The following is a 25499-nucleotide window of genomic DNA, read 5'->3' as shown; positions in this document are numbered from 1 at the left end:
ATGAAGGGCTCACAAGTCAGTGACCCTGACCATCAACTCATAGCATTACGGAACCTGGTGGGTAAAGACATCGGACAGATTATCAAAGAACTACCTCCAGCAAATGCCGCATCGTAAACGGACGTGAGAGAAGCCTTAAACAGAAAATTCCTTCACAAGCGCAACTTGGATTACGAACGCTACACGTTCAACCTTGCGTCTCAAGAACGAGACGAGTCCATGGGCGACTTTATTTCTTGACTGAAGCGTCTAGCACGATAATGCAAATTTGACCATTTTAACACCGAAGATGCGCTTCATCTACGAATCATTGAAGGGTGCCAATCAGAGTCACTACGACGTCGGCTGTTAAAGAAACACTACTCACTCGACGACACCGAGGAATTCACATGAATAAACGATCAAGCAGAGGAGCACGCAAAAAAGATGGAAGCCAGCTAAATAGAGAAATGAGAACAAGCCTTCCGAATACAATCTCAGACAGAAGAAAGATGTCGGCCGGATCAATGGAGACCTGGAAAGTCCATGAGCTCGTCCCGTGGTAGACCCAGAAGCGGCAACACCCACAAACAACCACCACAATGTTATCACTGTGGCCTGGACTACCCTCACACAGGCCCCTGCCCAGCCATGAGACAACAATGTAATCGATGCGGAAGGGACAATCATTTTGAGGCAATGTGCCAAACCCGTCGTAAAGAAGCAGGACCGACCAAGTGAAGTATTGGACGGCACCATCATGTGAGGGCAGTGCAAGGAAGAAGGGACCGCTCAACAAGCTCATCCAGATCCAGTACCCAGACACAAACTTCATATCGATCCCGACGATCAACATCAAGAGAATCGTCCGCCCTCACTCCCATGTCGCAAGACAGTGATGAATATGTGTGCATGGTGGCCGACCCGAACCGGTTAAAGAAATACCCCCGGTTACATATTCAAATGGGGAATCATTCCGCCAAGTTTGTCCTAGACATGGGAGCATCGCTCAACTACATCTGCACAACTGAATATGAGAGGATGTGCCCGAAGCCAAAGTTATGACCACCCGCAGTGCGCGTCTACACGTGGATGTCCAAAGAACCACTGCCGTGCTTGGGACGATTCCCCACATCATTGACCTACAAGGACAGAACAATTCAGGCTCAAATTCACGTAATAGAAGACCCTGAACCTGATGACTGCCTTCTCAGCTTACCTACAGCAGAACGCCTGAAGCTGGTAGAGATTCTATTGAAAGTTGACGACTCGCCAGACATTATAAACAAGTTCCCGAAACTATTCTCGGACCTAGGAAAACTAGCCCACGTCAAAGTCAAACGACACATCAATGAGCAAGTAACGCCGGTGGCTCAGCATCATAGGAAAGTACCATTCCATCTCCAACAAGCAGTTGATGACAAACTCCAAGACCTGCTGAGAGCGGACATCATAAAAAGGTCAACTGGACCTACTCCATGGGTGTCACCAGTAGTAGTTGTACCAAAAGGAGGACATGAGAACAAAGTGTGCCTGTGTATGGACATGCGAGCCCCGAATACAGCCATCGAACGAGAGAGGCATCCAGGACCTCACATCAGTGACATGATCACTCGTTTGAATGGAGCGACAGTTTTCTCGAAACTGGATCTCAATAAAGGGTACCACCAGCTCGAAGTCCATGAAAAATCTAGATACATCACCACATTTACCACCCACCAGGTGCTCTTCAGATACAAGCGCCTCAATTTTGGTATCTCTTCAGCGGCGGAGATCTTTCAAGAGGCAGTCGGCGAGTGATCCACCACATCCCGAACTCCTTCAACTACAGTGACGACATCCTCGTATTTGGCGCAACACGCAAAGACCATGACAAAGCCCTAGATCGCGTGTGTCATGCCATTTTCAATGCCAGCCTCACACTCAACCGAGACAAATGTGAATTCCACAAGTCAACTCTCAAGTTCTAAGGTCACATCTTCTCCGAAGACGGCATGAGACCTGATCCTGAAAAAGTCTCAGCACTGGCCGACACTCCGCAACCTCACAATGTCAGCGACATTCGATCTTTCCTGGGCATGGCCAGTTATTGCGCCCGATACATTAAGGACTATGCGGCCATCAGTTACCCACTGCGAGAACTCACGAGACAAGGCCAAAGCTTCCACTGGTCCAGTGCCTGCGAGCATGCTTTCAATAAGATCAAAAGGGCTGTGAGCTCTGCCGTCCATCTGGCATACTCCAACCCCAGAAGAAAGACGGAGATTACAGTCGACGCCAGCCCCATCGGACTTGGTGCCATTCTAGCTCAGTATGATGATGAGAGAGATCAGTATCACATTGTGGCCTATGCCAGCTGCAGCCTCACTGACACGGAAAAAGCATACTCACAGCCTTATAAGGTAAGTCTGGGGGTTGTGTGGGCATGTGAGCACTTCCATCTGTTCGTATATGGGAAACACTTCACGCTCATTACCGATCATCAGGCCCTAATCACCATATTCGGCAACCCTCGAGCGAAGATGCCTCCAAGGATGGAGAGGTGGAGGATCTGCCTGCAAGACTACACGTACACCAACATTCACAAACCGGGGAAGGCGAAGAATCCGGCGGACTACATATCACGCCATCACCAAGCGCTGTAGCAGACACACGACTCGCTAGCCGAAGAATACCTTCATTTTGGCATTGATCAAACACAACCACCTGCTGTCCCACTGGAAGCCATTATAGAGGCCACCTCCAACTACGCCACACTTCAAGACGTCATGCAACGTATCCGCACAGCTTCCTGGAGACACTTGGGGGATCCGCAAACCAATGTCGCCATTAATAGGCAAGAACTCTCATCCTTTAGACATGTCAAGGATGATCTCACGATCAGTGCAGACAGGTTACTGTTGAGAGACAGAAGGATTGTCATCCCTCACCAACTAAGACAAGGGACTGTCAATCTAGCACACGAAGGTCACAGAGGCGAAGTGGCCACGAAGAAAGCACTGCGAGAAAGGGTCTGGTTTCCGTCCCTCGACCACACTTCAAGACTGCCCACAATGTCAACTAGTAGGGTGAGAAGAACCGCACGCCCCACTGCAGATGTCTGACCTCCCAGACAGTGTGTGGCAGCAAGTAGCTGTTGACTTCTTCGGCCCGCTGAAATCCAGAAAATATGTCATTTTCATCATGGACGAATATACCTGATTACCCAATGCGCACCAAATTTCATCCACAAAAGCATCCGTCATCTTACCTGTCATTGACGAAGTGTTGGCAGCATGGGGCATACCCAAGGTAGTGAAGACAGACAATGGGCCACCCTTCAACGGGCATAAGTTCACGGAATTTGCAAACCATCTGAATTTCAAACACCGGAAAACCACTCCCTTGTGTCCCCAAGCCAATGGCATGGTCGAACGTTTTATGGCCACCCTAAGGAAAAAGATACAACAAGCTGAACTGACTCAACATGACATCCAACCAGCACTCAATGAAGTATTGCGAGCATACAGGACCACACCACACAGCACCACCAACAGATGTGCTGCCACCCTAATGCTCGGAAGAAGTCAGTGCACCAGGATACTGACTTCAGAAGCAGTCACACAGTCCAAACTCCCAACCTCGGACCACGAGACACTGGTGAATCTCGACAAGACCAAGAAAGCAAAAGTGAAGGAATATGCTGACAACCGTCGACATGCCAAAGTGTCTGACATCCGAGAAGGAGACTGGGTACTGGTGAGGCAAGAGCGGAAAACCAAAGCTGACAGCCGCTATTATGCCCACCCGCTCCGAGTAATGAAGAAAAGAGGGACTATGATCACAGCTGCCTCTGGAACCAAGAGGACCACAAGAAATGTGTTGCACTTCAAGAAGTGTGATCCAGCGGCATACGCTCGAGAAGATGAAGCGGACTAGGACACGGACATATCGAGCCCAGAAACGGATAATCAAGAAGAACATCATTGCATGACTGACACGAGCGAAGTGAGAGAGATGCGTCTCTCTCGTCGGCCACAGAGAATTATCCGGAGCCCGACTCGACTCTTAGAGGAACTCTAAGAAGGACAATGGGACAGTTGACAAATCAAAAAGGGGGGATATGTCGTGTACCCATGCCTGACCCTGTCTGTGACTTCCGAGTCAGGCATGGCAGGAAGCGGAAGGGAGGAGCGAGGCGAAGGGCGCCAGTCGGGGCAAGAGTTCAAGAAATAAAGAAGTGTGTAACTCCAACTCGTGTCCGCATGTTATTTCAGCGTGGGACATGAAACAGGCTAACAGTCTGTCCTGGAGTGCAAATCATCGGCGCTCAGGCCAATCCTGAATCTGCTTTCATTGCTGAGAGCAGCTTTAGGATTGGTCGCAGGGCAGACTGGGAGCATGTGCCTGCCTGCAGGAGAGAGAAGCAAAAGAGCGCGATGCGATGCTGAAGGGCGGCTGGTAAGTTTGTTTTTATTTTTTTTCTATTTGTCTCCGACATCCCCCATTCCACTACCTCCCCAACCCCCTCCACTTCCCCAGCCTCTTTTAACTGAGACGAGCTGCTCCTGATACCTTACAGGGCTAAAACCCAACCAATCAAGTGCAAGCATTTAAAACAATACATGGCCAGCATTTTCCCTGTTAAAATAAGATCCAAATGAGCCTTACACTCGATAAATTTTTTAAAGGAGACAACACAAGCACACTACATATTCTTGGGACGCAAAATTGTGGCAGAAGTGGCAGGTCACTGCAGAAATCTTGCAATTGGGGGGACCCTAGAACTAAAATGCAATTGTGCCTAAACGTCCGCCCATTGCGTTTCCATTAAAATTAAACCTAGGAAAGTTGACAAAGACCATACTATTGGAAGTCACCAAGGATAAAGTGCAATTGTACCTAAACACTGGGGAGATAAAATGCTTTGTAAAATGCAAATACTGGGCTTAAAGTGAGGTACATGATGTTGAACAGATGTCTACAGGGAACTCGTGAGCCTAGTAAACTCCAGATATATAGCATTGATAGTAGTTCCCAGAGATTCCTTGACCAATTAAGTTGGCTTTCTAAATGCCTGAGCGAGGGGATCCCAGACAGAGCTGTGTTGCGAAATCAGGTAGCACAGCCTGGACAAAATAAATTCTAGTTACCCTGCCTTCCATGCTCAGGCTACACTTCTTACTTGAAGTCCTGCTTACCAGTCCCCCGGCCCGAGTAAGTGGACTATCAGAGTGGCAGAAGTGACAGGTAGCAGAAAAAAACATGCAATTAGGAAGATCCCTAGAGCAAAGTGCATTTATGCCTGAGCGCCTGCCTATTGCTTTTCCATCAAAATTGAACCTAGACTGAGGTGGCGGAAGCTGTGCTATTGGAAAGGCTCCAACAATAAAGTGCAGCTATGCCTGAGCAATGGGGAGATAAAATGCTATCTAAAATGGGTGAAGTGACTGTTCAAAAACATATGCCTGTAGGAAACTACTAAGCCATATAAACTTCATCCTGTTCATAACACGTGGTACATCGGCCACATCATTAAAAACAACATTACAGGTAAGAAATAAATTAGTTAAAATTCTGGTGCCATTTTCGTCAAAAGAATTAATGTAATTATTGAAATGACATCAGAACAATGAATAAAGGACTTTGGGATCAGTAGGTATAAAAAACCCAAGAACCCTTCCCTAGAAAACTATAGTAACAAAATAATCCAATGCAAGTAAGTGAGGTGCAGTTGACCAGGATCAAGGTATCCCCCGAGGCTAACCCGCAATGCCGCAAGATCAGACACACAGACCATTGGTTCTGAACTGGAAAAAGTTTTACCTTTGGACTTTGAAAGTTTTCTAAAAATTGGAAATGATCAGCAGGACTGGAAGCTGTAGACTGGCATGGTTTCATGAGGTCAGCTGCCTTGTTTTTGTGGTCTCATTGGCGCTTCAAACGTAACAGCAAAAATCTCACAATTATTCTCAAAAGTTATACAACTCTTTCCTGTTGCTCTAAAAGTTTCCAGAATTTGAGGAAAGGCTCAATAGACACCAGGCCATCAGTTCAAATGGAAAATGATTTTATCTACTTCCATTTAGGTCCACAGCCAAATGTCCACTTGCCATTTGTTTGCTGATTTTCTTCCAGGTATACTCAGCTTCCTCTCTACCTATGAATGCCCACGCACTGCCAGTTAAGAGAGAAGTTACAAACAACTGCCATGCTCATCCGGGACAGACACAGACCAGAGAGGTCAGCAAGAGGCTGTTATCCATCAGTACAATTTGTCCCATTCCAAAGATTCAAATAAAAGCTGGAGACAGCTCTCCAAGGTTTTTCACCAAGCAGGGGAGAATTCTTCCAGGATACAGAGACAATCACAGAGCTATGATTGTTGCCAATATGTAAGATACACTTACACTACCCTGGAACCTCCTGCCTCACCTGGGTGCATTACAGTAAAAGGTTCCTCAGGGTTATTTGTGCCACTGGGATCCAAAATCGTGGGTATAAGTCTCTTTGAGGTCTCTCTCTCTCTTGCTCTGTCTCTAAACTCCTCCCATAGCCAGTCCTCTCCAGCGCCAGACAGCCAAAGAAACATGTCACCCTTCTTGAGCACATCTGCTGTCACCATGAAAGGCTACCCTGTGTCACCCCACACCCCCTTTAAAAGAAACAAGTGCCATGTGTCCCCAATCACTGGTCGAAGTGACAGGAAGAGCTCAGAGTCCTTTGTCAGTGTCAGTTGGACACCTCCCTTCCAATTAAAGGAGGTTTGAGAGGCACGTGGCAGACATATGACAACTTCATAAAAGTCACCATAGCAGTATATATAATGAAATAATAAGAAACCATGTAACTAGGATTACAAGTTTTCTTTATTAACTATACGCTGTGAGAATTGTGTTTTACGCGTTTCCAAGCTGGGGTTAGCAAAAATAGGTATTAGCAAAACTGCATGCACCTGAGAGGTTGCAGCTGGCTGCTGCCACTCATTTATGACATAGCTCCCAATGTCATGTCATTGTTTTTTAAATGTATGTACACCGCTTTCATTTCAGATTGAAACACTATACAGCTGGGCCTAACTTTTCTATTCACAGTTGCAGCTCACTTATGCAGTATAAGATCTTGCATTTAAAATTCAGAGGCAGAGTTAGTGTTCACTTGTGACATTAAAGTATGAGCTGTTTTTTAGCTCATGTTGCATATGTTGCTGTATATGTGAGTGGGGAAAGGTTTATTTGTAGGCCTGCATGTCGGTTGACTTTAAGCTAGCCTGTTCTATTTACACTATTGACAACCTACCCAAAAATTTAAATATTCCAATTGAATTTTTGTCCGTATATTGGAACGGCCCCTCTCAGCTTGGAACTGTTTAGCAGGCCCCCATTGTTCAGCAGACAATCTACCACAGTTCTTCAGAATTCAAAAATCAGTCGAATTCCAGGAAAAACATGATGTAAATATGAATTACATACTAGGAGCCATGACTGACAGGAGATGTTGCACCTCTGCAGCTATCAGCTAGTAAAGATTATAGCTGACCCTAAAGTAGTAAAGTTCCTGTAAATCCTCGACACAAACTCCACCAGTCTTCAGTAAACTGCATTCAAGCACTGCAGCACTGGGGCATTATCTACCACAACATATTGGGAAGATCCAACGCTGCGGAAGGTGCAATCCCCCATCTAAGGAATATTGCTCCGAGACCTCATCATTGCCAGCCATGAAGTAAAGCATCCAAATCAGTGTCTCTGCAACACACACAAAGTCACACACACTAAGTGGCCTTTCCAGTGTGCGGCTCAGACTCGCTGAGTAAGCACTAACCAGATGTTCATCCTCAGAGGACTTGAAAAACACAGACACAATGTAGTGTTAAACCAAAAACAGGTCGTATAGTGTCCCAGGGCGGTGCGACTGACACGGGCAATTTCTAAGTTCAACAGCATAATTATCTTTTTCTCACAACTCCTGTCCTGGGTAGCAGGTACCAGTGATCATACTCAGCACCCCCTTGAGCTTCGAGCAGCTCCTGTGCATGCACGGCATCTTACAACGTTCATTAGCAAGAACACTGTTTGTGTATTGTTTGTATTGCACAAATAGTGTGTTACCTCAAGCACCAGGTGCATTAAAGACAAGTCAAATGACATCAGAATTGATAAAATTACAAGAGAAAAGTAGTGCGTCATACTCCATGGACGACTGATATAGTCAAGGTGTAGATCCCACACAGTCAACAAGCATAGCTTCCCGGCTCTTGATAGTGACCTCAGGTGCCACAAACTCCATCTCTTTGGGTATTAGGCAATCCCTCTAGTCAACGTACTTCTCAAGCCCCTTGATACCTCTCCCTGGCCTTCTCGTTCCTCGGCAATGCTTATATAAGTCTGAGACAGAAACCATCTTTTTTGATGCAAACACAATTATATTTTAGCTTAATATTACGGAAATCTATAATTTCATTGCACTATATTTCCCTTATGTATATTGTTGTTTCATTAACAATGTTACAAGGCAAGCCTGGCTTTTCCTTTAGGCTACAGTGAAACAATGATGTGCACATCGATGATGCAGAAACTCACAGGTTTGCGTGAGTTTGGTGAAGAGGAAAAATGCTATAGGCCCAAACACCTTGGAAAAAGTCAAGTCTTTAAAGATATCCAACACGCAACAAATCTGGGGGTACGGCAGATCATTTCTGATCTGCAGATCATTACCATAGTCTATTGCACCAACACTGAAGAACTGATAAGATCCCTGGTAATGGCAGAGTTGGACTCTTATAATGTAGTACGCAAGTCCTTCCAAAGAAACTGATTGAAAAGAGGCAACGATTACAGAATAATGCGCCCAGACTATCTCTAAAATATTGAAAGCATGAGACAATTTGAGCTCTCTTCATTGGTGGTCTGTGAAAAAAGTTCCTATTATGGTTCACAGAGCATACTGGTAAGACTGTGTGGGGTACATGTGAAAATCTAGTTCCAACTGCATTCCAATTACAAATCTCTAGTCAGTAACATCCGATTAAATTGGCCAACAAGGCCACACACTGTGAAACGCTGTTGACCTGATTTTGAGGGCAGAACCTAGCCATCAGCATTTCAGGAAACTTTTCAAAGTGGAACTGTTCACACAAACATTCAAATAGACCTCATAATTGATGGCCGCAAGCGAGAAATATCATAAAGGGGGGCAGATGTACAACCATCATGGTTTGCGAGTCACAAAACCTGCTGTACAACAGTGTCTCAGACACTGTTTGCAATTCCCAATTGGGTTGCAAGGGACCTGCCTCATTAGTATTCATGAGGAAGGTCGCAACTTGAGACCTATTGGGAATGGCCGGTACTCACAGAGATGGTGGGCTGCTGGGGTCAACAGACCACCATGTGATTGCTTTTTAAATAAGGCAGCTGTGAAAAAAAATGCAGCTTGTTTTCTTAAAGGAAAACAGGATTCCCATTTCCAAATGGCTTACCACCAATTTAAAATTGGCGGTAAACTGTGAATGCTTTGCGACCGCAATCTTGGTCTCAAAACATTCTTATATACCAGTACAGCTTGTTATTAGGAAGGGACGTCCTTGGCATGTTCTTTCCTAATAGCAACTCGCAAACCCTATTCAGCGAGTAGGTAATAGGTTACCGACTCGCAAAAAAGGGTTGGTACGTTTGGAAATACATTTTACCAGTTGCAAACGTGCCACCGGTAAAATGCATCGTACATGTGGCCCAGGGCTCCGACTCCTGCTTCACCGCAATCATGAACGACATTCAGTTTGAACTGAATAGGGCTGTGAAGTGGCCACAGGCGACATGCAGCACTTTATAAAATATTTTTAAAAAATAGCAAAAGCAATGTACCTAAATAACCTAAACACCGTGCTAACCAAAATACTGTGATGACCAAACAAAACATGATTAACCAAGAACTGTGATAACTAAAGCACTTGTATAATGCAAAAACTGTAATAATCTACAAAGTGTGGTGTTCCTAAATGAGCTGTCTGTTGTATGCCCTTCCAGGAAGGTCTACGTATGCTGGTTTCCAGAGACCTAGACTGCACCCACATCGTCTACCTCCAGTTCTCCTTTAAGTTTTTCGCAAGAGGTGAGTTCCCGCCGAGGCACATTTCTAACATTGCTCAGCTAGCATACTGTAAGTGGTCATTAGTGAATGCCTAATTAGAATGGGCGCCGGTGGCACGAAACATGAGATCAGTCATTAATACAGCTTATCAAGGCATCTGGCTTATTTAACCCATGTGATAACTGCGAGACGAAGAGCATCCCTCCGTGAACTGGGCCCGGGTTATTAGCAGGTATTGAGAGCCCGCCATTTGCTGACTTCCACAAGGAGGAAAGTGATCAATTAATCAACATCCAAAAGCGAGGCTTTGAGCCTGGTGGGACATCTGTCATAATCCGTCATTCTCTTAAGCACACAAGCATCGGAGGGAGTCTGTTGAAGAAATGAATAATGCACTGTCACTTGGGTTCTCTTTAGTAATAAGGCAATGTGAATTATCCGCCTTAGGGTAACCCCTATGATTAAACACAACCAGGAGATGCAATTAATCATACAAACTGGACCTTTTTTTTTACAAATGGTAAAAGATTTGCTTTAGCTTTACGTTTTGAACTGTTTCCACATTTCTTATAAAAGGCTGTTTGGCCCTTTTATAAAGTGGGCGTGGTATAGGTGCATCTGTAAATAGTGGGTGGAAGCCAAACTCTTCGAATAAGCGACTCGGAGAGCCCCAGACCCTGCAGCATCAACGGTGTAAATGGCGGCTGATCTTGTAGCTGCTCGCAGATAGGAATTTACCCACAACATTGTGGTAGAATTCATAGGAATAGACCTATATTAGCCAGGTGTAATCCCTTCTGTCTGTTCCTTGTTGAGGCACCTAGAGATGCGCAAAGCAGTTTTTAGCATCAATTGCAAAAGCTTTGGTTTCATTTTCTTTTTTTTGCACAAATAGGGGCAGTAGACCTTGGCATGTTGTAATAGGACAAAGGTATAGTAGCAGCTGCTTTGCGCTTAGTTCAGATGAAGGTAGCTATGTATCGGGGTTTGCACCCATTCTATTGTCTCTACTGTGAATTGATATAACTGGTTGCTGTCTATGAGAAACGTTGATTGCAAAATTCTAAGATCTGCTTACTCGGATCTCCATAAATCATTATTGCCCAGGCCCAGGGCGCGATCGGTTGCATAAATGTGAGAATGGGAGGTTGTATGGAAAGTCTGTATGCAAGGCATTGCAAATTGGTGCTTCCAGTCTGACGATAGCATGTTGAGTCAATTTCTGTTGGTTGAACTAATGGTGCACAGTTCTCAGAATCATAGTGGTTTCATTGGCTTTTGATGTGTTTGAGGGCTTTTGCCTTGATGCATTTGTTTATGACAGTGAATTTGGAGGTATAATGAAAAAGTGAGTTCAAAGGTATCAAAATGGAATGATAGGAGGTGATCATTTTTAAGGGTCAAGTAAGAGTTCATCTATTCCCCTGCAAGTGCGATTCTTGTTGCATCACTGCTTGCACCCTCATGTTCATTGCTCGGTATAAATAGATGCACAGCTAAATGACCTTGCTATTTCTCCTGTTCGCAATATATGAAACAATCAAATGTTCTATGTGCAGCCTCCATGGCAGACCAGCCTGCAAGTGCCAAATAGTTTCACATGCAGAGTCCGCTTCCACCCCCGGTCACCAGTGTCAACGAAATCAGCTAAAGGTGGGACTGGATACTTCATAAATGTCAGTCATTCTCATTGCCAACAATGGTACCAGTAACGCTAACGCCTATGCTGCTTCGGTAAGGAAGGAAGGACAGTTGCTCTGTCGTTTGATATCATCACACTCTTTGCCTTGATCTCTATCCTTTATGGCGGTAAATACATTTTTACCTCTACTGACCAGCGTGGCTTGAATCTGGGAGATAGGGAAAGGTAGCTTGGTCTCTCTTTGTGAAATCGCTGATCTCACACCTGACCAACAGATTTCACAAAGCACGTCAGGCAGACAACCTGAGTAGGACTGAGCCTGCTTCCATTCTCTCAACATGGCGGATGCCAGACAAGAACCTTGGCCTTCATTCGCTTAGATATTGCTGTGAGTAGGTGTGACTTGCAACATTCTTTCAGCCACCCTGAAAAATCTCTGGGTTGGGCCCAAGGTCTGGTTATTTTCATCAACAACACTAGCCTCAACCGTTGTTTCGGTGCATAAAAAAGAAAAAATATGAGAACACAACGCCCAAGTATTTGTTTCACAGTAGTATGTAAATATTGAAAAGCAGGTCACTAATAAAAAGAATTTGATACATTTCAGGATTATTGGCCTCATAGTGATGTGCCAGCTATTATTCGTGGAAATATAGCACTCAGTAAATATGATACTGTTGGGTGGGGCATTTACTAGGTATTGTTAAACACACAAGTCTGATTTACGTGTCTCACAATGGGGGAGAACACAGTATGTTTGTGTGTTTTCCCGTGTTTAAAGGTGCTCTAAATCTAAATGTGGGGTTTTTCAAACAAATTCCACCAGGTATTTATTACTGGAGAAAAATTGTACATGACAAAACTCAGAGAATCATTTTGGGAAACAACTCCTCGAATAAAAGTTAACAAGGGACGCAGAAAGTCTGTAGGAGTTTTGGTGATTTAACTTGCCCCCGTGTGATTGCTCTTGTTCAGTTACACAGCCCTCTACTCAGTGGTGTCTCTCTCACTTGAGTGCAGCAGACACAAGCGAGCACTCCCCTATGCCACTGGAAAAGTAACACACTCGTAGGTTTCAGTTCATCTATTGGTTTATGGGACACATTATGAATGCCCTGGAGTGGGTGTGTTAATCCTGCACTCCTGGATTTACCAATGCTGCGACTCTTGATTACGCTTTGGATGCAGAATTAACAGGATTTATTAATTAAACCCAGAGAATCTCCTGGGCCTCAACTATTTACCAGTAATTGCTTTACTCTGAGTCCTTCTTCCTCTCTTCAAATCATTACGTTACAGGGCAAGCCTGACTCCGTAGACACCAATTACCACTCACCAATATAAATAGAAGTGCCCCCCCCCCCACCCCATTCGTCCTGTTGATACCAGGCCAAAAGACGCAACCAAAACCAGTTCGCCTGGAATGTAGGGGGTGAGAGCCATGAAAAGTAATGAATTGAAGTGAGGCAGAAGGACCCAAAGTAATGACATTAACAGTAAGTCATTGAAGCATTACCTCCTAGTCCCTCCCTTGCCTAAATTCATTATGTTACTAAATATAAAAAAGTTAGTTCAGGACAACTATGGTTGCCTGCAGAAACACTTTATTTTATATACACAGCAAATCACCTTTTCCTATTCATACCATAGAAGAAAGAACTTTAGTACCAAAAACCTAATTTAAGTCCAACTCCTACATCAGTCTGTGACGATTAACAAAGGTTCAAGGAGAAGACCAGGTGCCGTCCTTTACATTTCTGCAATAGAGGCCACTTAACTTCTGCCAGAGACATTGGCCCTTGAGGATCTGCCTTGAATACCAAACGGTGTCTGCTGGACCCATACCTGCAAGCCAAAGAATCTAGGTACCTTATGCATTTATTAAGGGAACATACTGATGGCTTCACTTCCTTCTGGCTAGCCCAAAGTTGACAAACAAACAATCAGTCATCCTAAAAGAGGACCCTCTCTCAAAATAAATTAGAAGAGCCCATCTCACGTCAAGCTTACTAGTCTAACATCCTCCTCTGAAATAGGAGCTGGGAAAACGGAGGCACAACCACCTCCTGATCCCCATGAAGAGAGGAATTTACCCTCAGCACAAACAATGAAAATAGCTTAATAACAACCCTATGCTCAACGATCTTGCAAAAAGAATGACTTCAAGATGGGATCTAGTTCCCCCAGTCTTCTAGCAGATGTAACTGCCCAAAATAAGGTGTCAAGTATGAAAAACAGGAGTAGAAATAGGGAGGATATTGTAAAAAAAAACCTGAAAAGATGCTGAACTATACATTTATCATCTGAAATGTTTTCCCATGTACTACTGACTGCCGTTATGGCTGCCCACTGTGTTCTCAAATTTGAGACCTTAAGACGCACCTGGAAACCATCCTGAAGAAAAGGGAGGATGGGGACCAACCCTCTTACTTGATGATCAAAATGATTTGATACACACCATTTATTAAAAGACCCCCAATGTTTGGTGTACGATTTCAAAGTGGAAGAGCTTCTAGACACCTACAGTGTCATTTCTACACAATCCAAAACCACCATAGATTTCAGCCCTAGCCATTCAACCTCCATCCTACTAAATCTGAGTCTTGATAGGGTCTCTTGATGTAACACCAGAAAAGCCAGGGGAGCAGTGAGTGAGTGGGAAACTGAAGCTCCTGACTCACCCTCATTTCTGCCAGAAGAGGAAACTGACAAGGACCGGGCCATGCTGAAGCTACTAAAATCTCTCTGTTCAGTCTGGTTTCTGGATTGCAGAAATGGTCCTGCTCCAACTGTCTGCAATTGGGTTGTAGAGTCCTTGAATGTGAGCCGCTGCAATTGAAATTACCTGACAGGATGAAAGGGAAGCCCAAATAACCCTATGTCATTCGGGGCTCTATAAGTGGCAAAAATGGGGGGTTCTTTATAGGGATCAATCAAGGACACCTTGCCTGTACATCAATATCAGGCCATCTCACTACGGGTGGAACATATTTCAATCCAATCACATACTAAATATGGCCAGTAATCTTGAAGGTATCACCACATAGCATATGTTATAACAAATCAAGAGATGTTGCAAAATAAGTATTTGTACATTTATTACAAATAAAATAGAAAAGAGTTCAAATTTTATATTCATTTCACTGCCCTTGTTGAGATTGATGGAGGGTGCCTACAACTAACTGAAGTGTCCAGAGTCCACCCAAAGGTAGTGCCAAACATTCCTGGAGAAAACCACTTTTGGGGACTGAAGCATTACTTTACAGTCCAAACAATTCCTTTGGATTAATCCAGGTGGTGATGGGTATTTCTTGGAATTAGGAACTCCTAAAAATGCATGGGTTGATGCATTTGGGCACATTCAAGTTGAGCGTCTTCAGGATAGGGCACAACTAAAGAACAGATAGAATGCCGTGTGTGTGTGTATACATATATATATATATATATATATATATATATATATATATATATATATATATATATATATATATATTTATTTATTTTCACCAATTTCCCTCGAAAAGGAAACACTGCACACCAAAGAAGTTGTAAGTTTTGAAGATTTCAGGGATTTATTCTTCGTGCAAATTAGTCACCAACATCCACCACCAACGCGTTTCAACCACAATCGGTCTTGCTCACGGTGATATATATATATGCCGAAAACTTCGCCACAGGAATCCCAACGATCCCGAATGTCAGGAATCAGACACAGACGAAAACAGACCCAGTTGTAGGTGCAAGGTGAGTTTATTGATAGCTCAGCATGCCCGCCATGACGCGTTTCAGCCTACCAGAGGCCTTGATCACATATATATATATATACTTTGAAGCTACAAAGAGTAATCTTGACTGGCTTATTGCATTGGCCGTATTGTTTGGTGAAGACAAACTAGTGCTTATGCTATTGGTGCAACACCTGTGGCTATGCAGTATTTACACAATTTCATGGTATCATCAGGACACCCCCAATTTAAGCCATTCATCAGCTGCTTACTTCAATGAACTTGGCTGGTATGGTGCGCTGCACTTCAAAGAGAAGAAAACAGAGTAAAATGAAGTAAAAGAATGAGAAATAAAGGATCAAAATAAAGTTTATTGGAATCACTATTTCATTGAAAGATTTGCAATCTAGGAGTGCCGGAAGGGTTTGTTTTTTCTCTGTTGGAGAACGCTTTCTTAATACTTTATATGCCCACACCTCATGATCAGGAGGTGATACCCTCTGGCACCCAAAAAAACTAAGGAAAGAAACTATCAAAGAACTACAATATTTACAAAGAGGGTGCGAGCGTATACCACATTAGTATACAATATTTGAGTAACATACATTGTAACTGTTGCAAATAAAACCATTTCAAAGAACATTTATTACACAGTATACCATGTGTGTTTTTTTCCTATAGAGATAGCAATGTTCACAGACGTATCTTCCCATTAGGGCAAGAAATTCATCCTGGTCATTTAGACTGTTGTTGGATGTGCTAAATTTCGTCTCATTCTGTGCCAAGCGAGATTTGACAGTCATCTGTTGAATCTGAGGTGATGACAGCTAATACTGTCCATATAATATCGTCCTCACTGTGATGTTTTTCAATGAAGTTTGACACCAAAGGTGTCCCTTGTGTTTTGCATCATATCCTAGATCTGTGCTAAAGAATTTTCTTTCTCACTTCCTGTGTTGTTAGACCTATATAGTGTAATTTGCAGGGAGACGGAGTGATGGCATACACAACATTTTGTGTATTGTAATTAGAAAATGAAGATTGTTTGTTCACAGCCCCATTAATGGAAACCTACTTTGTGTTACTGGTGAATTTACAGGCAATGCTTGTCCTTAAATAGGTGGAAAGGCTAATAGAGAGGGCAGATCGGACTTGGTTTTATTAGGGCTTCTAACAGCTCGTACTAGGAATTGTTGAATATTCGTCCCCTCATTAAAGGCAAAAACTTGATCTGACAGTTTGAGACTGTGTAGCAACTTCCATTTTTTAATGATCTTTTTTATTTTGTAGGCATAGAGAGTATAGGTTATGGCACACATCAAAGGGACTGTATTCTCTTTCTTTTTAGGGTAGTATAGGACCTCTCAAGGTGTGAACTATGCTTGTTCCACATCATTCCTAACCAAGTTTTTAGGGTGCTCTCTGCCTAGTAATCTGTCGCAAAGTAATTTGGGATTTTCGAAATATTCCTCCCTGTGGATGCAATTGCCGCAAATGTGCAGGAATTGGCCACAGGGTAGATTTTCTTTGAGAGAGTGTGGATGTGCACTTAAGTGAATGTAACAGTGTATTTTTATCAGTCGGTTTGGTGTACAGGCAAACTGAGAGACGTCCATCATTGTTCTTTATCCATAAGTCCAATAAATCCAAATTGCTTTTATTAAAATTCATGGTGAATTTGAGATCTTACGACCGGTAAGTCAACCAAATGTAAGACTCGTTCGGGACTTCTTGGGGGCTACGCCATATAGTGATTACAACATTAAAAAATCTGTACCAATGTTGGTTATGATTTTTTAATAGATTTGCATGGCTATAAATCCACCTGTCCTTAAAATATGCCATGAAGAGTTCTGTTATCTCCGGGACCAAGCTGCACCCCATAGCCATCCCTTTTACTTGCAAGTAGGTATCTGTTTTGAATAAAAATAAGTTCTTCCTTAAACAGATGCTCGCTAGCATGGTGAGAAAATCAGTTGGTAAACGATGAGGAGTCTCTCTTATGTTCAAAATATCTTCAATTACCTGTAGGTCCTCATACTGGGCGATATTAGTATATAAAGATTCAATATCGAAACCGACGTCATAGGGGATGTTTTCTAAATTTTGTGATACAATCCATTGAATCTCTGATAAACATCCTGGTACTCGAAACATATAGTTTTACAAAATGGTCCATATATCGAGACAGAGATTTTAGAATGGAACAAGATCCTGAAATGGGCCTTCCTTTGTGCTGTGGTCATTTTATTAATTTTATACAAAACATTAATTAGTGGAGTCCAAGGCTCTTTTTTGTTCAAAACTTTGAACTCCTGGGGACTAAGTCAACCTTTTGCTTCTTCGTCTGTAACAGATTTAATTTGTTATCTGATTTGTAGGGTCATGTATAGTCTTGCTATAATGTTATTCAGTTGTCACATCACTTCTTCATCATATGTCACACTATTCATGATAACTATTCCTCTGTTGTTATCAGCGGGTTTGATTATGATAGAGGTGTTGCTTGCTAAAGCTTGTAAAGCTTTATTTCACTGTTGGGTGTGCTGAAATGAAAATTATTTTTTTCTTACATATTTTATCTATCTCTTTCAGGATCATGCTTACAAAGGTAACCATTTGTGGTGGCATATCAGTAATTGGTAGGCAGAAGATTGGTTTGGTCTTTAACTCAGTTAAATAGACAACAGGATGTGGGAGCACACCGCCAACCTCTCAGGCAAGGTTCGCCCCTGGCATTCTGGGTAATGCAGTCTCTTGTATGTCGCTCCGATATTTTCGATTGTTTCGCCAAGGTTGGCGCAGATAGTGCTGATCTCTGGACAGGTGTTTCTGGTTTATTAACCGTCATCAGTAGAGACTAGAGTCTTGTATTTTGGGGTTTGCTGAATAGGCTGCCAAACATTATATCAGGTCCGGTACCTCTCACTGGCGCGCAGGTGCTTCATCCACGAGCTTGTCCGATCAATGACTCACGGGAGTACTTTAAATAGACAACAGGATGTGGGAGCACACCGCTGACCTTTCAGATAAGGTCCGCCCCTGGCATTCTGAGTAATGCAGTCTCTTGTATATCGCTCTGATATTTTCGATTGTTTCGCCAAGGTTGGCGCAGATAGTGCTGATCTCTGGACACGTGTTTCTGGTTTATTAACCGTCATCAGTAGAGAATACAGTCTTGTATTTTGGGGTTTGCTGAGTAGGCTGCCAAATATTATATCAGGTCCGGTACCTCTCACTTGTGCGCAGGTGCTTCAACTCAGTTAAATTAGACAATCCGTAGTTCTCTTGCCCAGAGAAGTATATTTTTAGTCTCACTTTTCTGAGGAAATAAAGTACTTCCATCCTAGTTTCAACAGTATCACGTAAGGCACTGGGAACAAATGAGAGTCCTTTGGTTAGAAGAATTGTTTCTTCTGGTGACAGACAATCTCTGTAGAGGTTGTAAATTGGGATACTCTCTGCATTCACTGCCTGTACATCTTCCATTTCTTATAAATTTCCCCAGTTTGTTGGGGTCGACCTCTCACGTGTCCTCACTCCTCATCCTCTCTTTGCTCCTCTGACAAAAAAAAGGCTGTTTGAGGGTCTGGGGAAATTATTTTGACCTTCCTCTTCTCTACCTTCTTGACCAGTGTCAAAGATGTTCCAGAAGATGTAATAAAGCACTTTCTTGGATGCCCCTGATATTGCTGATTAATAATGCTTGTGTTGCTTACCAAGAAAAAGTTGTCTTTCAAATATTCATAGGTAACCTCATTACTGTAGTTTTTTATGTCCCTGGCTACCTCTGTTGTCTTTTGATTGGTAGTGAAGGTTTAGAACTAACCTGTTTGTTTGTCAATCTCCTCTAATAATTTCTTTTGCATCTTTAAAAATAGAGTCACCTAAAATTTCTCTTTCAGGTTGCTCTGTTTCTTTAAATTTTACCTCGCTTCTGCAGAAAGCTGTCTGTATAGAAAGAACCAAACCAATTGTGTGCACTCCTCGTCCCACCATCATTGAATTGCGTTAAGTACATTCTCACATCCATAAAGATGACAGGAATTGTGGTTTTCTCCAGGAAGATTTGGAACTTTGCTAATTTGCTAATTTGCTATTTAGCTAATTTTATGCGTATTTCTCCATATTTATTTGGGGTTTTGTTAAAGAATGAAACTGAAACTAGTATATTTACACATTTATTTAACTGATAAATATGCACCCATCCTTGAATGCTTGCCAGGTTTCAATGATATGAAGACCAGCAGAAGATAAACCAATACACTTATATGAAAATATGCAGATTTTAATGTCAACCTTGTGCATATCTACTGCTGTTTAAGCCTTTTTACTACAATTCCTTTCTTTTTTAACCCCCTTAACTGTTAATCTACACAGCTATTGGACTGACAGTCACAGCAGAAGATATTTAGAATCACTCAAAAAGCAACCCAATTTCCGTATTCATCCACATTTAAAAATAAATACAGACAGGAAAATAAATGATTTTCTGTCTCTATTTATCTGTAAAAATGAGTAAAAATGGAAACAGGGAGCCTTAGTTATAACATACATTATGTGGTATACCTGTAAGATTACTGTGCATATTTAGTATGTGATTGGATCAAAATATGTTCCTCCAATACTGAGATGCTCTGCTAGTGATGTAGTAACAAGGTGTCCTTAATTGATCTCTTCATTTTCTGCAAAATTTAAATCACATTCGTCTCTGGCCGGAAAAAAAATGTGGTCCGAAGTTTTGGAAAGTGCAATTTGTACTTGTACCCCCTACTTATTAATATATGACTTTGCCGTCATATTCTCCTGTCTAGAACCACCTTTCCCCTTAGAAAATGACAAAGAGCCAACAGAGCTACACTAATAGCTTCCAATTCCTTCAGTTGTAAGATCCCATGCTCTAAAACAGAGCCCAAAGCGCCTGCACCTGATGGGACTCCAGACCATTAGACTGGCATCTGTTGTAACTATCACTGGAGAGGGGGGGGAGAAAGAAGATCCTCCTTCAACAGATTCCTAGAGTCCAGTCACCAACTTGAGTCCTGCTGAACAGAACTGGACATTGGGATCTGGAGCAACAATTTTGGAGAGACCAGACTTCAACAACTCAGAATATATTTCATGATTTTGTGAAAACTGAATTTGGTCCTTGAAACCAGAAAGATTGTTGTTGCCAGATCCCCCTGTACCTGTATCTATGATGTCGCTTTTGGAGCAGGCTGGATAACCAGATTCAAAATATGAGCTTGAATTTCTTTTACCTGCTCCATAGAAAGAGTTACCAAATCCTTGTCTGTGCGATACCTTGCGTCTATGAAGCACCTGTCTTGATATGGGACCAGCTCTTATTTTCCCACTTTATCAAAAATCCATGGCTCCTTAGAACCGATAGCACTCTCTCCATCTGTAGCTGCAACTGAACTCTCGTTGAATAGTGAAACAGCTAGTCGTCTAGATATGGATGAAGAAGAAACCTTCCTGCTGAAGTAGTGCCACCAATGATGTTAAAACTGTTGTGAAGACTCTGGCAACCAATTTCAGCCCAAAAGGCAGAACGCTGAGCTGGATATCTGGGAACACAAGTAAGGATGGGCCCCGAATCTGGAGGACGTTCGGGGATGTCTATATTATAACCTCTTTTGATAATGCTCAAGACCCAATCATCAGAGATGTCCTTTTTTGAAGTGTGAAAAACTTTTGGATTCTTCCACCCACCTGTTCCAATGGAGTGAAAGGGTAGTTGTCAGGAATCCACTTGTCACCTCCAGGTTGGATACTTGGTTTGTCTATCCCTCCGGATTTTGAAGGCTGGAACTTCTTTCTCCTAGCTGAAGAAGGCTGAAGAAGACTTTAAGTCATTTTAGATGATTGTTAAGATTACTGATTCCAGGCTTTTATAGGAGCAGGAAGATCTGCCCTTGAGTGCTAGGGTCTGCTTTCTGACCTTAAAGGCCCGATGATCATAGTTTCCATCTGATCACAGAATAATTGTTGCTGTTAAAATGACTCTTCAGAAAGGATGATTTCTCTTAGGTATCTGCCTTCCATTCTCTCATCCAAAGGTTCCATCTGGCCAAAACAGATGCTGCCACTGACACTGAAGTCGACCTCAACATGTCTGAAGACACGTCAGTTAGAAATGTACCTTTCTTCTCTATCTGCACCAAGAGGTCCGAACAATCAGTGCCCTCTTGAATTGCTATAGAAAGGCTCTCAAACTCCTTGACCAAAGACTGAGAACTATAGGCAGAGTAAGAGCCTGCCTTAAGGTACAAATTCTCGCCACAAAAGCTCTTTTCAAGGCATTGTCCACTTTCTTATCCACTGAGTCTGTAAATGAACTCTCCTCTGGATTAATAGCGGTACAACCAATCAAAGAGGCCGAAATTGAGCCCACCTGTGCAGGAGCACTTTTTCTGTTTCTTCCAAAGAGCAAAGCTTCTTCAAAAATCTGGCCCCTTGTATACTATCATTGTCCATCTATTCACCAGAGTAGATCTCAGATCTTTTTATTTAGGGGTATAGCAAAACATAGTGAGAAAACAACCTCTCCTCAACCTGCGGAGCAGAAAACAGAAGGAAGCCAGATTGTCCGTGATGTGCTCCACTCAGGCATCTTATATCTTCGTATATATTTTCCTGACAAAGAGGTACTAGGTAACTCTGAATCTGAGTGAAACGACCCATCCTGAGAGACTGTGCTAGTGGGCTTCCAACTCCTGGAATCCTTAGTCTTGCCCCTTCTCCCTTGTAACCAATGCCTTGAAGTCATCTAACTGGATCATATCCTTTGCCTATGCTGCTATCATTAATTCAAGAACATTTAGGGTTAAAGCTGAAGGCCACACAGCTATACTTTTTGTTGCAGGTTCTTGGTCCTTCTCAGATGAGGGGTCTGAAGAGATATGCCTTCTTTTAACATCTCTCTTTCCCTCCATTGTCCACACAGACAACCCTCTGAAATTCTGGGTCCATCTCGCACCACTGCTTTCCTCAGAGATTTTGGCCGGTTTCAGGAGCCAACATCTTTCAGGGAAATATAATCGATCGGAGGTAACATCATGGACCTCAAAGTTCCCAACTTGGATGCTAACATATTGATTGGGAATGATGACGATCTCATATACGGGTCCAAGCCTCGGGGCCTGTTACATATTTATACTCATTGGGACTGTGCTTGCTAGTGTGTCGTTAAATAATGTCTGTATCCATGTCGCTGCAGGTACCCCAGAGAGGTCTCACTCCATCCTTCTGCAGTACTCCACCAATGGCGGCATCAGTTGGCATCTCTTTGACGAGTTCTACTTCCCTCAGACTACAGACATCCTCTTCATTCACGTGCCCCTCCCACACTCAGCCCAGACCAATGCCACGCGGTTCAGGCTCTGGCAGCCATACAACAACGGTGAGGATTAAATGTTTAATTGTAAATACCAGCCTGTGCCATAGCAGTCACGTTCCAGGGATACTGACTGGCAGATGCAACTAGGAAAGAGTCTGGGGGGTTTTCAGAAGTCGCTGAATACTGCACAAGTTAACGCTGTATGTATGTCAGTCCTATAAGCAAAGTATAGGTCATCTTCATCATCCTCAAGTATTCTAGGTTTTTAATACACATGTACACAAATCAAAACTGTAATAAAAAATTGTGAAGAGTTTTATTTGTACAGTGTTATTGGAGGTTGTGTATTTCATTGGACCATCGTAGCAAATATGCTACGTAGACCCTGACAACCCTCGTGCATTACACACGTTTCCCATCTCCTGCTACTCAGGAGTAATGAATTCTGTTTTTTATCCAAAAGGAGTAGTTTGAGCACAGCAGCAGGCCCATGTGAAATGTGTGATGGTAAATCACACATAACCCTTTTAGCTCAGACATTCAAGAGTGCCTTTGTCCTGGTTGGTTGGGGTAGGGGGATTCACCATGCTCCTTCCTTTCTTTAGCACAGCACAATTGTTGTCCAATCAGTGTAGATGGTTTTAACTCAGCATTGTGTATTCAATAATTCAACCGATAACTTGCATTGTCCATAAAACATGCCCTTTTCCCAAGATCCTAATTAACACGGGATCCATAGGTGGCAGGACCTCACCTAACCCACGGTATAAGCAAGCATACACTCCTTATTCCTCTGGATCCCACTTTTGCGTCTGCGTAATCCCACCTCCACACTATACGAGATCCCATAGGCACTCTGCCATTATAAAATGATTCACATTAAACTAACCCCTCCACGTCATCTAAGCTGCATACACCAGGACTGTCACTTAGCAGTCACACACTATTTCACAATTTCTGTCTGCAACTTGACTTCCCCCTCACTGTTACTGCTATTTTCAATATCCTTTTCTCCCATCTTCAAGATACTTTCCCCCTATCCATGATGGCCTCTGAACAGACATACCACAGCTAAAGTCCAAAGTTTGACACTTGTCACTCTACTAAAACAACAAAAAGCATGAAAGAAAAGGAGTTCATTGGATACCATGACCCTGCTCTTTAGAAGAGGAAAACAGTGAAGGGGACCTGTGATCCAGTATCTCCACTTTATAGTCATGGAATGGAATTAGAGCAGCTACTTTGTATCAAGAGAAAAAATATAATGTGGTGGTGGTAAATATATGGCCTGCGCCGCAGACCAGCAATTTTCGGTAACTGGCTATGGTGATACCGGCACAAAATTCCCCTAGGTGTATCGCAAATGGTCCAGTTTGCAGGTGAGCTGCCCTCACAATCCCCCTACACTTACAGTGCCACAAATCCTAATACTGGCCCTGGGCACAGGTACTATAGCTAGGGTATCGGATAAGCATCGCGCCCCAAATATTTGAGAACTGGACTTTGACCTATTTTTATGTGCTTAATCCATGAAAATGGTTGCATAGAAATTAACTAATTTTCAGATAAATATTTTTCAAACAAAACAATGTCACCAAAAGAACTACATATTGATTCCATCACATTGTTTCTGACAAAAATGATTTGCACCATGCCCTTGCACCAGGAGCAGCTCGTTTTGGGGAAAGGAGGCAGGGCGGGGGAGTGGGAGGACGGGGGACTACAGCAATAAAAACATTTTCTACCAAAGAGGTGGGGTGAACGGGGGATAAGGAACACAAAAAATAAAACCTACCTGCTGCCCTCGAGCATCATGTTGTGCTCTTCCGCTCCTCTCCGCAACTGCAGGCAGGCACAGGCTCCCAGCCTGCCCTGCGGCCAATCCTGAAGCTGTTCTCACATGAGAGCAGCTTCAGGATTGGCCTGAGCGCCGATGATGTGTGCTCCAGGACAGACTGAGAGTCTGTGCTTGCTCTCTCCAGCCCCAGCAATTCAGCTGGGGTTGGAGAGGAGTCACTGCGCATGTGGTTTTTGTCCGGCCCGAGACCGCCGGCCAAAAACCACATGCGCAGTGTAGGTAAAGCTCACCACTCCCCCTCCAGCCTATCATAACCCTGGCTAAGCCCCAAGCCCCAGCTCAAGCTAAATAAAACATAATAAAACGGGTTTGAAACCCGTTTTATTTTTACATTTTTTGAAGTGCTGGTGGGGGGGTGACGCTCCTCCGTCATATCGGAGGAGCCGCCGCCACTGCCTTGCACTAAAACACCAAGGTCCGTTTTAAAGATCTGTTATATTTGTAACTACTGGACTCTCTGTGATAAGCGCCCCCTACACTGCAATCAGATGTAAGGCATCATTTCACCAAAATGTTAGGAGTAGGAAGAGTACCATCACATGCCCTTTCACCTCCAAGTGGCATTACTGCCATTGGCACCAGATCACCTTTGCTTCTGATAGCCTTGCTAAAAGTAACACCAGGCAGACTCTGCTCCTAATCAAACCATAGGAAGTGGATGAAAAGGCCTACTAGAATACTAAACTAATTCTTTAACTTGAACATTTTAAAGAAACAGAAAAAAACACACCCATAGAAGTCAGAAAGGGGCTACAGCTTCACCCCTGGGAATCTGTGAATAGTGCTCCTGCAAACATTCCCGTGCCACAGAATATCCGGCCATCAGGACCTGCCGGAGAGGGGTAATGCACACTGTGCCCAGACCTATGTTTTTGGCTAGAA

The 25499-nt window shown here is 43.2% G+C and overlaps 1 protein-coding gene across 1 annotated transcript in view; it reads left to right on the top strand.

Moving 5' to 3' along the window:
• The window catches only part of RELN (reelin), a 1440257-nt gene that overhangs the window by 1184580 nt on the left and 230178 nt on the right, over positions 1–25499 (top strand). The window contains exons 37-38 of the mRNA XM_085653954.1: positions 9987–10071; positions 22640–22822. Of these exons, the coding sequence (XP_085510080.1) occupies positions 9987–10071; positions 22640–22822 (268 nt within the window). The remainder of the gene's footprint in view (positions 1–9986; positions 10072–22639; positions 22823–25499) is intronic.

Source organism: Triturus cristatus, chromosome 4_1 (assembly GCF_964204655.1).
Source record: "Triturus cristatus chromosome 4_1, aTriCri1.1, whole genome shotgun sequence".
Classification (NCBI taxonomy): domain Eukaryota; kingdom Metazoa; phylum Chordata; class Amphibia; order Caudata; family Salamandridae; genus Triturus; species Triturus cristatus.
This window is presented reverse-complemented; position numbering and strand designations above follow the sequence as displayed.